General features: G+C 39.3%; 1 protein-coding gene across 1 annotated transcript; it reads right to left on the bottom strand.

Annotated features, from left to right (window-relative positions):
• Positions 1–524: 524 nt before the first annotated feature.
• Positions 525–8,664, bottom strand: slc35f6 (solute carrier family 35 member F6). Its single transcript, XM_080047579.1, has 6 exons — positions 8,519–8,664; positions 6,693–6,765; positions 6,159–6,330; positions 5,635–5,850; positions 4,291–4,401; positions 525–2,284 (listed from the first exon to the last, which is right to left on the bottom strand). Exons 1-6 carry the CDS (start codon positions 8,593–8,595, stop codon positions 1,785–1,787), a joined length of 1,149 nt encoding a protein of 382 aa, XP_079903705.1. The 5' UTR covers positions 8,596–8,664; the 3' UTR covers positions 525–1,784.
• Positions 8,665–17,053: the final 8,389 nt, after the last annotated feature.

Genomic DNA, 17,053 nt, shown 5'->3' with positions numbered 1-17,053 from the left:
ATTTTGATTATAATTTCTTAATGATTAAGATGAATATACAATGACATTTACTTCTTCATCAACGTGTAATTGGTCAATTAACACATGCACCTTCATCCTGTTGCAGGTCAGGGTCGTGTATGTGTGTGTGTGTGTGTGTGTGTGTGTGCAGACCTCAGGGGAATCCGGGGTCTTAACCTTTGACCTGGTGTGAAGCTGAAGGGAGGATGTTGGGTCTGACTCAGGAAGTGAAGGCAGGTGTCAGCTGCTGGTGACACTGGACCCTCCACTGGCTGTTCACTTCACTGGGCTGCTGTTCATCAGACAAAATGGCATCACCATAATACCATGACACTGCTTCACAAGTCTTGATTTGTTCTATTATATTTACAATGGGAGAAAAAGCAAGTCTTCACATTTCAGAAGCTGCACACAGAGAATATTTGTCATATTAGCTTTGGCTAACAACTGTGACAATTGATTAATCATTTGGTTAATCAGCTGATCAATTAATCGACCAATTGTTTCAGCTCTAAACACAAAATGATACTTCTCTAATCATGCAGCAAAACACGTTTTAAGACTTTTTGTGGTTTGTTTCAGAAGTGTATATATTTTTTACATGTTGTATGTACATTACAACACAGCCAATAACTGTAGTTTTCAGCAGTAAAACCAAGTACCAAAATGACAGTTCCCTTCTTTTTTTTCTGACCAAATGAACAGGCAACATCTCAGAGTACTAAATAGACAGTGAGAAGTGGGATTTACAGTGAAAAGTGCAAATGACTTGTTGGAGGCGGTCTGACTTCTTTGATAAAACTGTACAAACAAATCAACACGAATCAACGTGTCAGAGAGCAAATATACAGACGGACTCTTTCTAAAAACGACTTATCAGCAAACCTTAGATTATGTGTTCAAATAATGTGGGCTGAAGAAGTTTGATTACAAAGAAAAATGTTGAACTACTGTCATATCTCTGTGGTGCCACAAGGCAGTGAAGTAGCATTTACTAAAACACTATGACACGAACAAACACAAAATTAAAAAAAACTCAATTTCTTAAAACAGATCGTAAAACATTTGCATACAAAAGAGATGTTACCAACAATCTATTCATGATAATCTGCATAAAGTGTGCATTCATTTTCATCCAATGTGACAGTTATTTTCCTTATACCAGTGATTTAGTGATTCGGTACCAAGTCAGTTCAAGTTCCTTTTAAAAAAAATAAAAAAATATTTAAGGATCAAATTTGAGTTTTGTTTCAGAAGGAAACAACTAATCAGTCCATTTCTAATTTGAGTGAATCCCTTTAAAATAAGACCCCATTGTAATATAAAAGCTCCCTCACAATGCCATTTTTAACGGAATACTTTACCCTGCTTTCCTGCCAAGAGTTAAAATACACAAATGATACAACTTGTGTCTGCAAGGTGCATAATTTCGAACTATTCCTTTAAAAGAGCTCAAACACTCCCATACATTAAAACATTGTGTGACGTCAGTTAAAATCAGATGCGTGAACAAAAATAATATTTAAAGGTATAGTTCAACATGGTTTGACTTGCTCCCCTTGACTACCAGTGCTTGAGCTATAATAACGCACAGTTACAGGAACTGTTTCAGTTGCCTTTTTCTTGAGCCGGAGAGTGAGGTAAAAACAATTTTAAAAATGTTGAACTATTCCTTAAAAAAAAAAAAAAAAGAGATAATCACTGACAGCATTAAAGGTGCAGTCCTCTCTGACGGGACGGTCCAGGAGATCTTGGGACCGTCATCTCTTTAACTTAAGTTTCTTTTAGCTTTCGTCGGCGGCCTGCACCCGTCCGTCACCCAGCAGTCTCTCTCTTTCTCCCGGGTTGTGCTCGTCCCCTTCTTCCTCAGTAGTGGCGACCATGGCGGCGCAGCACGGTATCCTGGCCAGCAGGGGGCGGTGCAGTCCATTGTATAGCGCTGTACCCACTAGCAGTACTATGAAGCCCAGCACCTGCAGGCCTTGGAACTTCTCCCAGCCCAGGGCCAGGCTGACGGCCCAGATGACCAGCGTGCGCAGGCTGTCCAGCACCATGCGCGTGGTGGCACTGATCTCCTTGGTGACGCTGATGCCGGCGAAGTTGAAGAAGGCGATGCTGACGGTGTTGCCTAGCAGCGCCAGCAGGATGAGAGGCTGGTGGCCGATCTGACAGAAGGCGTCCAGTGCGTCCTCCAGCACGTGGCGCGGGTTGTCGCTGAACTCGCCCACAGGGATGAAGTACATGGGGATGAGGAGCAGAGACAGCACAAAGAACCCAAAGAAACCTGGAAGTAAGAGAGGGGAGTAGCTTTTAATATGACCCATGATGGGGGTTCCTGATCCTTTTTTTAAACTTGTGTGAGTCTTCTTCATGCAACCCGTCTTCCCCACGTGTAAACCACTTCAACCAAAGACTGATTCACCTTGCTGTATTTTAATCTTTTTTTGAATCCTGATTGAAGAAGTAAAACCATCCAGTTATTCACAAGATACAAGCAGGGCTTCTAGAATACATTTGTGTATCTGCCCCTTTTTTCAAAGTGTTGGTCTGACTTTTTCAGACCCTTTGAATTTTGCTATTTGATCATTTGGCATGAAGAGGATTCTAGAGAAAGGGTCAAGAGGTCAACAGAAACATTCATACTGAGGGTCAAACAGACTGACTGTTTCTGTTTCTCAGACTGGCCACGGCCAGGGTCTTAGATTCGAATGGAAATGAAAGATTCACCAACACAAAATAATTCTGAGATCCTTTGAACTGACCATTCATTGAGGTAAAAACTCAATACAAAGGCGCAAAAAAAAAAAAATGACAGAAAGAGATCACATCTGGACTTCTTCTGATATGAGACTGTGAGGCATGTTGTTGAATGAGCAGCTGCATGCCTCAGGTCTTATGAAGCTGTCACTCGTTAGTTTCTGACAGAGACACTCTTTAAAGCTGCACTGATTGATTTTTCTTTCATGGCAACTTGTTGGAAAAGTGTGTTGTAATACTGACACAATTATACAATAAAACGTTTTTGTAGAAGCAAAAATGTGCCTATCTACACAAATATCAGACAGATATATGTTTCTGTAATGTATGCAACTCCAATTATCACCCTCCGTTAAGCTGCACAATGCTTTAGTATGTTCATAGATTTTCTGCCGTTTGTTGATAGACACCTTTGTTATGCACAGTATGTTCTTGGAGCTTTTTCACTAAAATCATCTGCTACAAACATCATAAGAGTGCTGAACAAAAACAGGAAGTCTGGTTTTACATTAACCACCATTTATAATTGTAGGTTTTACAGTAATACTATGGCCAAACTCTGTAGACTATAGAGAAAGTTCTTGTATTATATGGATTTCTTCCTCCTAGAAGGTCACTGGTATCTGTGGATACACAATGATACAACTGGTTTATCTGTTGTTTTAGTTTGTTTGACCTTTGCATTACTTGTTGTTAACGTTCAATAATGCTGGTTTTAGGTTGTGAACCCAGCAATCGCACTCGGGTATGGACCAAAATAACTTCACCTATACCTTCTAGAGGAGGTGGTCTTGTTGCGGTTGTAAACTGTTAAAGATTTTCTATTACACATTTAGCATTGGCTTTAACCTTGTGATTGTATTGAGACTTTGCATTTGGGAGCAGTGGAAAACTATTGCAACATTGTAAGTTTCTATTGATTCATAAGATGTTACAAACAGGGCTTCGTGCATCATCAATATCATGAGAGCCTGTGGCTAGATTAGACAAAGTAACACATTGTTTATCTGTATATAGTATAAGGATTGATGTGACCACAGTTTTGCAGAGATAACTCTTAACATTAACCAACTCTGGGAAGCATTGAAGCTTTTTTTAGATCATACCAGCTCCCGTAGAGAGCTGCGCTATGCATTATTGGTAGCATTCTAAGCCTTTAAGTTTCTTTAAGTTCTACAAAATGCAGCAAACGAATACAACTTATAAAGTCTCATTCTTAAATTGTATCATTTGCCTGAAGTGAATTCAAATGATGTCACAACGTTTATATCAAAGTAATAGTTGTCCCTCCATTGTGAAATTGGAATTTGCTGCATTAATCTATTTGTTTATCTTCAGCAATTTGAAATTCTGAGCAATTACAGAGTAATTATATGGCGCATCACATATTTTGGTCCTCTTATAAAAGCTGCTGTGTGAACAAGAACCAAACTTGAGGCAAAAGGTCATTCGGACCACAGCAAACAGACCTTAAGTGTGAAAACGCCCTTAAACATGCGTTCCATGTGAAGTGCAGATAAAGAACTTCTGTACCTTCAGTACCAACAGCCCGGAGAGGATGGACGTCGTGTTTGTAGACAAACTTTTCCTCCAGGACCATCTGCACTGAGACAATCACCTGAGCCAAGATGATCAGAAGGTCTCCTGCAGGACAGAAGAAAGACATATTATAAATAGGGCTGTCAAGCGATTAAAACAATTTATCTAATTAATTACAGGCTCTGTGATTAATTAATCTAAATTAATCGCATACTTTTATGACACTTTTATACCTGTTTATAAACAGCTGTATAGCCTGCTAGTACAGTTTGTTTTTCTCTCTCTCTCTCTCTCTCTCCGTCTCTCGTAACTTCTGTCTCCACAACAGACAGCGCTGCACTGCCACAGATGCCTATGCTGATTCATTCACCATCGTCGTACTCATGGGCAAAAATATTGACACACACACACGGGGCGGGTGTCCGTTTACGCGGGAGACGAGACAGCTAGCAAACAAAATTGAGACACGCGGAGGAAGATTGAGAGATACTTTTGAACCTACATTGTTGCACCCACTAAATCAATAATGCACAGACACTGCGGAGAATAAAGTAAGATGTCTTCCTACCTTCATGCTTATTTGCCCGAAGCATCCCATAAACCGTCCATAGAGCCCTCGGCCCCGCCCTTTCCCCTGCTTCTCTCTTTACTTTTCTCCCTTTCACCCGTGCGGGCTGTGTATGCAAGCTAAAGGTGCAGCTCGGTGCAGCTGCGCATCACTTTTGCACCGGGTCAAAGGGCATTATAGAAGTGCGATTAATCTGCGTTAATTTTTTTAATTGCGTTAATTTTTCTGTGATTAATTAATCGAAATGAACACGTTAATTTGACAGCCCTAATTATAAAGCATTTCACAGGTTGTTAAGTAGATACTGTTTTGTTCCTCTGTATCATAAGAACACATTAAAGGTGGAGTCAACAATTCTGGACAACGCTTGTTGTCAAAATCCCTTTTCGTCAAAATCAGTGAATATCTCCTCCGATCCGCTACCTGTTCATACTGTGTGTGTGCGCGCAAAAAAAGAGTGGTGTTAATACACAGCTTAGCTCTGTAAACTAGTATGCAAACAAATAATATATAAACAAAGGGGGCCCACCGTAGCTAGCAACATGCCTGTTAACAAAGCCCAGGCTGTGTATCAAAACTGTATTTTCTTCCAGCGCACATACAGTACAGACGGGTAACGGATCGTGAGGAGATATTCACTCATTTTGACAGAGAATGATTTTGACAACAGCTTCTATCAAAAAATGTCGACACTTTGTATTATCAGCTATACTTGAAAAAGTTTTGAATATCAATTTTAAAAAGCAGATAGTATAAGAAATCCAGCTCACCTGTGATGATGTCACTGAGTTTGTGCTTGTCGTCTGCGTGGCCGCTGGTGAAGTCCGACAGGCCCACTATGACCAGGCCCATGATGGTGGTGAGGATGCCGAGCCACTGGCTGGGTGCCAGCCGTCGCCCCAGGAACGCCACAGACAGCAGGCCGGTGAAGATGATGACGGCCCCACGCAGCATCTGGAAGCTGGACGCGCTGGTCATGTTGAGAGCTGCAAACCAAGAAAAACAGATATTCAACAGTCTGTTTGCTCAGGAAAGCTGGAAGGCAGCGACAAAAGAACTCTTATCTTTCACTTTTTTTTTATCTCTATTCAGGGAAAAGGGATTGTTTGAACGGAAGTGGATAATCCATTGTGTTTGGGTGCTCCAGAGACACTTCGTTACGTCATTACATTTGACCTTTGAAGGGCAGAAATAGATCCAGACACTGGCTTTCAAAGACACACACTTACCATTAAGACAATGTATAAGCACTTTAAGCAGGCACAAGAGGAATCGTCGACGAAAGGTCACTTACCAACATACATGATGGAGGTGGCTGTCATGTCACACATGGCGGGTGCGAAGAAGAGCAGAGGGTTGAAGCTCGGGCCAGGGTTCATCGTGGGCTCTGGCCTTCGTCTGTCGTGGCAAAGTAAGATGTAGAAGACTGCGAGGCAGCTCAACTCACCCAGAAACATGCCCACCGCCTACACACGCAGAGAGGGAGAAAGACAGGGAGAAGGACGGGTGGATGCATGGAGAAGGGATACAGGTGAGAAAATCAGTTACTGTTGACGCATTATCATCTCATATCCAAGATATAATTAAACCGTTATTTCAAAACAACCGTGCTGACCAACCGAACAATTTATTTAGTTTGAGAGATAAAAAATACATACAAACAGGTTTTTCTATAAATATAAGATGTGTTAAGAACTTTAGTTTTAAATCTGGAAGTAGCACAGACTGAGCCAGCATTTTCAGCCAGTTTTACTTGTGTTAAACACATTTGGGTCGTTTCCAACGTGAAGTGCTTTACAATACTGTCACCTGCACTTTATGACCTTACCTGCACAAATGGGTGACTGAACGCATGTTCAGGCACGTCATGGCAGCCCTTCGCTGAGAACATGTCAGCCCATCTGTCAAGACAAGAGCACGTTGTTACAGCTTGTTTTTATGCAGATTTTACACAACTAGGCACACAAAGGCTTTCCCACAATATCTGTGATAAACAATGTATTAGTTTTTTAATTGTCATTTATTTGCTGGTTATAGCTACTGAAATACAATTATTAGCTTCTTGTCATCTGGATCCAGAACTGAGTCTTGTTGTGCACCAAGCCCCTTTTCATTTTGGATAATTTAATAACTGAACTGAAAGAAAGAGTTACTGCACAGTCAGACAAATGATATGAAGGGGGACGCTTTGTCACTTGTGAGGTTAATGAGTACGTTGGCATAAAACACTGACTTTAATGGTCAGGGGAAGCATGAGCATCATGTGAGCGTCCCGTCTGCTTCCAAAATGCAAGACAAGGGGAATGCGTTCTTTAAAAAGGTGATGACAGCGCACATCCTTCAAACGCTACAACTTCTGACTCATCAATACGAGACGGAAACTGTCAACTGATCAGAATCTATAGCTATGACTACCGGGTTTATTTCCGCGATATACTTTGGATTCATTTTCTTCATATGATGCAGGTTTGCAATGGGGGATGAATGAAAAAGGAAACCCAAACTATCAACCTAGCCGCTGTAACACCGATAAGGGAGAGGAGAAACCTTATCCAATAGTTTCTGTATTCTTCCTCGAAGCAACACGCCACGGCTTGTGTTGTCGGAAGGCTTGGCTCCACACACTTGGTTTAGTTTTTTTTTCAGCTGACAAAGGCCACAGGAAAAGATAGAGAAGTGAGTGTCTGGCAGCGGAGAGCTGACACCACACATTTATGGAGAAGTAAGCAGAATTACTGACACCTCTTCCCTAATAATGAGTGAAGACTTAAATAAGGTATTAATAAATCATTTAAGTTATTATGTCATGAAAGAATAGAAATGTTCTTCGGTTGCAGCTCATTACATGTTATAATGGCAAACTAATACAATACAGTTATAAGTGATAACTACTATTTTGTGTGTAATTGAATTTCTTGAGGTTATGGATCAAACAATGCATTTTAAAGACATTATAACAAAAGATGAAAGGACGACAACAAATTCTACAAGTTTTGCTTTGGATTTTGGAGTATTGGTTGTACAGAACAAGCCATTCGAGATAAGATGGCCTTTTTTAGTATGTGGAAGTAAAGGGCATTTTTCCACTGTTTTATTTATTATTATTACTTTTTAACAATTGATAATGAGAAATATGAACAGCTGTAGCTTTACCATATAAAATGGTTGTGTTTAACTGTGCATGGCTATCACCCCTATCAGGACATGTTTGCCTGAGTTCATCCCATTCACAGCTGTTTCCTCCCCGGCAATCTTGTCAGGTTTGTCAATAACGTCCTAATCTCTCTTTACACCCGAAAGAGAAATGTAGCCTTTCAACACTATCAGCTGCACAACTTGAACCTATATGTTTAAATTAGCCGCCTTTAAAGCTAACAAGCTAATAAGGCATTAGCTCACTTGCTATTACATACAATAGGCTAGCTACAACCACAACAAGTGAATTACGTGCTAATACTTTAACGCAAAAAGGATCAAAATAAACTAAAATAGCTTTATTAGCTACATTTAATGTCCATTCACATTTTGTGTCACAACATTGGTCGAACTCTTGTTTTAACAAGACTGCAATGCTATGCCACTGTAATTAACTTTAACTACAAACACATGACACCAGCATAGAAAAAAAAAAAAACATGAAATAAATCTACTCACTTCGCCGATAGTGTGTTCAGGGAGCCAGTTGTGAGCATAAGTCCCGCAAGGAACAGCTGGTATTTAGTCCAAGTCATGTTGGAAACTAAACCGGGACACAGCTACCACAGAGCTTTATTTTTGTGTTGTTCACAGGAATATTCAGGTTGTTATTCAAACCCTCTCCTCTGCCTGTGAACGCCACATGACAACTCGCAGTCAGCTGACCTACACGCCACCTTCACGTCCCGTCGGACGACGACGCCCTACCAACTGAGCTAAGGGCGCCCACTATTAAAAATGCTTTTTATTTATTTTACTACTAGGGATGGGTGGATATACAATTTTCTTTTTTTTAAGTATGATTACGCTCAAAATGTATTGATCACTGTTGATTTTTATTATCTATATAATTGTGAATATCCTTACATCAGATCACTTGAAAAACCTGTCCTGGTTTATTTTGAATTGCCTCAGGTCAGGTGGACACTGCATATTTCAAGTCATTCCTAAATCATCCTGGCTGAAGGTTCAGATTGCCAACTGCAGAGCAAAGATGTATTTTAAGGTCCCCCCAAAAAAATCTTGATTATTTGTAACACCGAATATGTACCCTCTGGTTAAGTTGCACCTATAGTTTGTCACATAGTTTTAAAAAGGGGTATTGAATAAAAAAAGCCAACGGAACGATGATATTATAAAACCTATAAACATTGAAAAAAAAAATCTTTATTGATGTGAGTAGCCTATATAAACTATGTCATTATTTCCCACCCCGTGCACTTACAAGTTGTAGTTAGCTGGTAATTGGAGTTTTTAGATGGGGACAGTAAAGGCATCATGTCATGCATCATGGATAAACAGCAGGGGGAGCCAAATACCAGATAAACCTGCAAGGATGTGTAAGCAAGGACCACAGAACATTTTTCCCTCTGTGGCCTCACTTTGTTTAAAATTAGAACATGCACTTTCCATGAGGATGCCATCCCTTAGTAGTGCAAATTAGGTCAATGTTATGCTTTTCCAAAACATAGAAATTAGAAAGAAAATATGATTTGAAGTATAGTAAGGGTTATGTTACAAGTTTAATCCACATTTGCAATATAAGATTAATGCCGCCACATGAACCTTAAAAAAAGTATTCAAATATTTTTTTTGATACCTTTTAAGCCTTTGTGGCGCTGTGCTAGCTGGAGTTAATTAAGATATCACACACACAGATTTTTCTTTGCTGAAGGAGACAGGCTTATATTGAGCTGCTCTCCTTGTTTCACTGCTTTGGTGTCACCGAGGTGCTTAGCAGGGTTCTCTGTGTCTTCCCAGACTATTGATGAGATCAAAGAGTCATCTGCTCAGTGACTCTTTGTGAAGTGTCTCGTCTCTCCTCCCATGGATGGCAGACAGCAGTAAAACCTCTCGGCTCCCACCACTTAACATTTTGGCTATCATAACTCTGTTCAAGTGCTCTCATGAAAGCAGAAAAACTTGGCACTCTTGGGACAACAGTAGATTTCCATTTATGCATGTGTCACATGGAAACGGGATGCTCTTGTAATGAAGATTCCTGGAATTAGACGGGTTAAAGGGGTGGTCAGCGATTCTGGAAAATGCTTGTGGTCAAAATCACTTTTTGTCAATATCACTGAATATAATGATCTGCTACCAGTGTGCACTGTTAATACACAGCCTAGGGACTGTAAACGATCATTTTGCGAACTAGGTTGGCCCCCTTTGTTTACATACATGTTTATAGAGCTTAGGATGTGTATTCACAGTGAAATCCATATTGATTGTCGACCAAAATATATATTTTTTCAATGAAATTATTGAGTCTTTCTGCAAAGAGTTTTTCTAGGATTTTTGAGAATTGGGAGAGTAAAGAAACAGGCCTGTAATTTGTGAAATCTATGTCTATCCCCATTTTTATATATTGGTATTACTTTTGCTATTTTCATTTTGTTTGGAAATGTACCGGATTGAAAAGACAAGTTACACATGTGGGTTAATGGTTCTGCAATTACTTCAATAGCGTTTTTTATTATAATCATATCAATATCATTGCAATCAGTAGAGGATTTGCTCTTACATTTTCTTACAGTGTCTATGATTTCTTTTTCTTCAACTGCTCTAAGAAAAATAGAGCTGGTATTTCTATCCCGAAGCTCAGTATCCACCACTTCATTTGACCCTGGGTCATTAATTTTTTCTGCCAAATTTGGTCCCACATTTACGAAGAATTTGTTAAAACCATCAACCACATCATCCATATTATCTATTGTATTTTCTTTCTCCATAAAATACTCAGGGTAACCTGTATTTTTTGATCCATTTCTAATAATACTATTTAGCACATTCCATAAACCTTTCATGTTGTTTTTGTTATTCTCTAGTATTTTATTATAGTATTCTTTCTTACATATCCTCATTATATTGGTTAATTTATTTTTATAGTTTTTATACTTGTTTTCTGCTTCTGCAGTTGGATTTTTCATAAATTTTCTATACAGTGTATTTTTCTTTTTGCAGGCATTTTTTAAACCCTTATTGATCCACGGACTAGTTGTCTGTTTTTTGTCTGTCACTGTATTGTTTCACAGGACAGTGCTTGTCATAAAGTGGTTTGAAAACGTTAAGAAATCCATTATATGCTTTGTCAGTATCTACTACCTCATATATTACCCTCCAATTCTGTTTCAGAAAGTCATTCCTTAATGCATTTATGTTTTCTTGGGTTCTCAGTCTTTTGTATTTAAATTGACTGGTGTTCTTTGGTTTCCTATAATTACAGTGATACACAACAAAAACAGGCAAATGGTCAGTGATGTCACTGTATAGCAGCCTGCTTACTGTATTGTTATCCATAATATTTGTGAATATATTGTCTATTAATGTTGCAGAATGAGAAGTAATTCTACTAGGTCTTGTTATTGTAGGATTTTGACCATAGATAGTAATAGACCCATACTGTACATAGTATTGATGAATTCTTCAGTCATTTTTTTAAAATTTTATTCAAAATGTCAATATTATAATCCCCACATATGAACACATTATTTTGCAATGATATTGTAAACATGTTTTCCATCCAATCTTTAAATATTTAAATGTTCGATCCGGGAGCTCTGTATATACAACTGACAATAACATTCTTGGTCTTTTCCATACATATTTCTACTGTAACACATTCCAATAAATCATCAATGTCTTGTGTGTTATGCTCTGTGTATGCAAAGTTTTCTAGTTAGATAGATCATGTTCTGCACACACTAGTATTTTATAAGTGAGCTCTTTGCTACACACACACATCTACACGCTGTAAACCATCATTAAATGAAAAGAAAACCTCATTGAATGCATGAAATGCAGGATACACACAATCTTCAGAGAATCTTAATTTCTTCAAATGTTCCCTTAAAGAGTCACAACATCTGTGACAGGCATGAAAAAAATATGAGTGCCCAGGGGCATTATCATTTCACGCCCGATGACTCAGAAACCTTTTGATTGACAGACAACCTCCAGTGGTGTGAGGTTGGACCTGGGGGAGGGAAAGGTGACGGGGGGAGCACTTTATGTACACGCAGCTCATCGGAGGTCACTTGAACTGTCACATGGCAGCGACGGGTCACAGCTTGTGAAAAAGGCTTCGTGAGAGATTCCTCCACCTTCAGACCGTAACATGAATTATTCATGATTGCATGGTCAGCAATGCTCACCTGTGCATGCTTTGACACAAATATTGACTCCGTGCTATAATATAACATATACATCTGCAGAGCCAGGTCTGTTGAGATTCAATTGTCACCTGCTGACAAATGTAATCAGTAATAGCCTTATGTAATTCAGTGGGAGGCTTTACATCTCTGACATTATCTTATTACACGTAAATACACCTGTAGCTGATTTAACAATGTGTTGTCTTTATTGTGAAATGTTGCATTCTGTGACTGAGAAAGGTTCATATTCTATGTCACAGATTAATGTTTATTCATTCAATCCCAAAACGGCTTCTGATATCTTTCAAAATATGTCCGCAAATCTCCAGATGTAATGTTTGGGTTGGCTTTCACCTGAAAAATCACTTTTCTTGTGGCGCTTGAGGATATTTTTGAAGGAAGTCCACTTCTAGGCAGATGTCCAGTCACTCTTAAAGCTCTCCATTTGTAGATGATTTGCCTCACGGTGGAGCTCAAACTTTTTTATATACATGTATAGCTGTCCCCAGACAAATGAAATGTGCAACATCAAAACTCTATTCCTGAGATCCTCTGAGATTTCTTTCCCCTTTTAGCATGTCTGACCTGTATGGGTTCACTTTGGTGGGCCTAAACTGACTTGGTTTTATCTCTGTTTTACCTTGTGCCACCCAATTTCTTCCCTAAAGATCTCTCATTACATTGGTCTATTTCATCAATCAGTTTGGCCCACCTGATTGTTTTTACCTGCTCGATTTAAGCAATGCAGCTCAGGGTTCACACACTTTTGCACATACAACAGTTTGTACAAAATAATTTGTTTTATCTCTTTTAACAATTGATTTCTGGAAAAGAAAAATGTTGAATTGATAAACAAACATCTGTTATTTCATGTAAAAAATACTGGCATTGATAAAAATGAATCAATAATGGTTAAACACAATACAATTCCAAAATGCTCAAGGGGTTCACAAACTTTCAAGCAGCACTGTAGTACAGACAGGTAGCAGATCTTGAAGAGATATTCGCTGATTTTCACAAAAATTAATTTGGACAAAAATTAATTTTGACAACAAGCGTTCTCCAGAAAAGTCAAGTGTTAGGTTATGCTCTTGACATAGTATTTACATAATAACTTACTGCAGATGTCTGACCTGACAATCTTACACAGATATAGTTTAAATATCTCCTATTATACCACTTTTCTGGTCTTAATTTCTCGTTAAAAACTGCTATAGAGGAACTTGACACGAATCACATCACAATAAACCATGTAGATTTTCGGGACACTCTTCCTCTCACCCTAGCGCGCACTGCAGTCTCTCTCAACACTCAGCTTTGTGCTTCTCCGCTCCCTCACCCCCCCTCCTGCAAACCCCACTCCGTTGTGATTGGTTACCTTCCTTCTGGAACACTTTCAGTGGCGCGAGGCGCGAGGCAGACTTGAGCAGGAAGGTGGCAGCATTACCATACATGGAAACATCCGCTTGTGTGACGAAAAGAATGTCCGTGTGACGAAAATAATGTCCGGAAATTCTGAACCGCTTTGAACACGTGACTTCTCGACCGGCTGCCCTAGTGTTTAGTGCTCTGCACAGACACCCCAGACGGTCAGCAGGGAATACGTCTTAATGCATGTACGTAATTATTTGATACGCTAGTATGGTTAAACATGACTATAAATCATTATAACAACGTTTATATGTCATAAAAGTCAAAAAGTATAATAGGTCCACTTTAATACTTTTGTAAAAAAATGGCAGCTATCCTGATACTCCATTGGGTATACGATCAGTATCAAGCCTGGCTGTTTTGGGCAGACCAGTGAGCACATCAATGATATTAAAATGTCCAATAACACTTGGTTTTATGTTGCTTAGGCAATCCTGGCACTGCCTGTAACAAGCTGTTAAAAACCTTAACACCTTTTGATTTCTAGTGCTACATCCAAAAATGTCATATTGATCCCATCAACTCTAAGCAGAGGCCTGATTGGCTTGTAAAGGAAACTGAAAGCATTTAAACATAAATGATTAACAAGCCCTTCAAAATCAGCTGGGTCTGAAGTGAGCCAGTCAGATAAGGGTTAAAGCAGATGGCAGTTAAAGGCTCCCTGTGGAGTTATAGACCTCGAAGTTTTTTTCGAGGGTTTTTTTCTCTCTCGGATAAGCGTGCACAAGGATGACGCATTGCACAGTCCTATCCAGCTGATCAACAGTCATGTTAAGTTAACATTGCCAGATTTGCAGCAATGGACTAGCAAAGGCAGAGAAGAAGACTGCAAGCTGTTAAATGAGGATGTAAACGATGCTGATTTGAAAGTGGTAAATTTAAAAAAGGGGGGAAATTCACTGGACAGACGTCAGCGGTGTGTTTTAATGAGTAACACCAAATACGAATATCTTTTGCTCACGAGAAACAAGAGGGACGCTTCAAGAAAAAATATTCTCAAACCTAATCGACTCTGTTGCTATGGTACCGTTCATCTCCCCAGACCTGTTTGATGACTTTTCCAGCCACTGCAATCAATATAATTGTTTTCTGCTTTATATTTACCTTGAGGTCTAATTTCTTCTCTCGACTGGTAGCCTACATAATACACATGAACATTTCCACAGCAGTAAAACAATGTTGACCCTCTGCAGTATATTGGCAGGAGCTTGGTGCAGTCGGGGGACCGCTATTGGCAGTCCCTTTAAGGCCAGGACACACCGGCCCGATAATCGCCGTCGTAGAGTCGGGAGGGGGCGGGGACACGAATCTGTTTGGTGTGTGCCGTGAAATCGGTCGTCGTAGATGTCGTCGGGCTTCTTTTGAGGGCAGTCTTTCAGTTGGAGCAATTTGATTTGTGGAGGGCTAGCGAATCAGTGAAGCCCGGAAGTGAGGCGGGTAGCACAAACAGCTAACAACAGTTTGCCATCGTTTTAATGTGTTTGTTTCGTTCAGCGAGTACTCACATGCATTAACCCTTGTTGACTGCTCGACACTCTCTGCTAAAAATGGTGCTCTTTATGGTCCATAAATATAAATACGTATTTCTATCTATGTTTATGGTCTAAAGAGCCGTCCCATCATTTCCGGCTTCCATATTTTTTCGGGCCACAATACAGATTAGCGCCGCCTGCTGTTATGGAGACATTACGTCCCGCGCAAGCGCAGAGCGTACGGAAAGTCAGCAGTCGGTTTGGTGTGTTCTTTGCACTTTTTCGGCCGCGACGGGAAGACTGGAGCTCCCTGAATCGGCAGTCTCCATTTTCGGGTAGTCGGACTGGTGTGTCCTGGCCTTTATGTTAATAAAACATTGTGATTTGCATTGGTGCTGCTTTTGACCATTGCAACAACCACAGCACCTTAAGGTTTTACATTCATGCCTAATTTGGCATCATTCTAATGTGCTTATGTAATGTCATTATTCAAGTCATCCCTATGGCATCGTTGGTCACTGAATATTGTGCATTTGTTTTTTCAGCAAATTACATTGAGGTCACTGGAGAACTGGAGCCATATTGATTAAGAGCAAAACAAGGTTAGATCTGCAGCATCAGTGGTTGTGCAATATATTATTCTATAGGAGCAAGACATTTCAATTTATAAAGATACAATTGATTAAAAACATGTTTTATTGGACATTGTACAGGTTCAATAAGTCAAGGGACTCGCTAGAACCAACCGATTATTCCACTCTTTATGCAAACATGTACTGTATGTTTTTTTTAATCAAACTATTTCAATTTCTAACTGAGCTTGAATTGAGCTTTCAAGCCTTCGCTGGGCATCACTCATTGAAAATGCTTGTTGACTTTTATTTTTGCAAAAACAACAATCAGAAATTCTCAGTTGTATGGTTAGGCCAATAATTAAATTCTTTGTCTGCAGTAAGCCTATATAGCCTACCTTGTTTTAAAAATGGGTCACCATTGCTGGCATTGTTTGTACATTATATAGCTGTTCGTTTACAGAGCGGAAATTTATTGCATGTACCAGGTTAGAATAAGCAACGGATACCATGAACTCACAGCAAGACTTCCAGGTAGAGCTATTGCTTAGATTATCATTCTTTCCATTTAGTAAATCTTAAGGCAAAAGCAAAGCAAGTTTATTTATATAGCACAATTTCAGACACAAGGCCACTCAAGGCACTTGACAGGGGCAAGATTAAAATACATCAAGTATGAAATACATTAGAAAAGCGAATGAAAAATATGAATAGAAATAAAACATTTAAATAAAATAAATTAAACATTTAAATAAAAGAAAAATTACAGGTTAAAAGGGAAACAGAAAAGCAGACCTCAATTGTTACTTAAACGACACCAAGTGTTAAATGAATAAGACAGTTGAGTTGAGTTCATTCAGGAATAAAGGTCAAATTAAGATTAAAAAGATGCGGCCAAAACTCGCTTCTTTTCTATTTTTTTAAGACATTTGAAATTCAAGTGATTGAGTTGTTACTCACCAATGTTCTATGTCAGAGCAGGGAATGCAGCAGCACGAGTGAGGTCAGAAGCCCCAGTCCATATTTGGGAACAGCAACACAAGGACAGATTCTCTCTTTGCGAGGGAGAGATAACTATAAGTCGCTGGACTGTAAATCTGCCTCAACAGAAACTGAGTGGCTTTGAAAAACATGGACAAGTTTTACAGACGGAGATATAATGGAAAACAGCTTATTTAGTTCATATAACAGCGCCAAACCCTGTATAGCATTACATCCAATGAAAGGTGTTGCAGGCGATGTCACTTAGCCCATCGACCACCTAATCATTATTATTATCTTGCACTTTATATAGTTAAATTACAGCCAGACTGGTACAGAAGAATTTCACTACGCATTGCCGTGTGCAATTGTGTATGTGACGAA

This window comes from Ammodytes marinus, assembly GCF_949987685.1.
Source record: "Ammodytes marinus genome assembly, chromosome: 19".
In the NCBI taxonomy this organism is placed as follows: Eukaryota; Metazoa; Chordata; class Actinopteri; order Uranoscopiformes; family Ammodytidae; genus Ammodytes; species Ammodytes marinus.
Note: the sequence above shows the minus strand (reverse complement) of the source record. Positions and strands in the feature narration are given on the sequence as shown.

Bases quoted from the DNA above. Each gene is read 5' to 3' on its own strand.
- slc35f6 (XM_080047579.1), bottom strand. From the start codon at position 8,595: ATGACTTGGACTAAATACCAGCTGTTCCTTGCGGGACTTATGCTCACA. The intron at 5,851-6,158 runs GTAAGTGACCTT...CTTGGTTTGCAG, and splicing joins CACCTCCATCATGTATGTTG to CTCTCAACATGACCAGCGCG. The intron at 2,285-4,290 runs GTACAGAAGTTC...TCTTACTTCCAG, and splicing joins CCGGGCTGTTGGTACTGAAG to GTTTCTTTGGGTTCTTTGTG.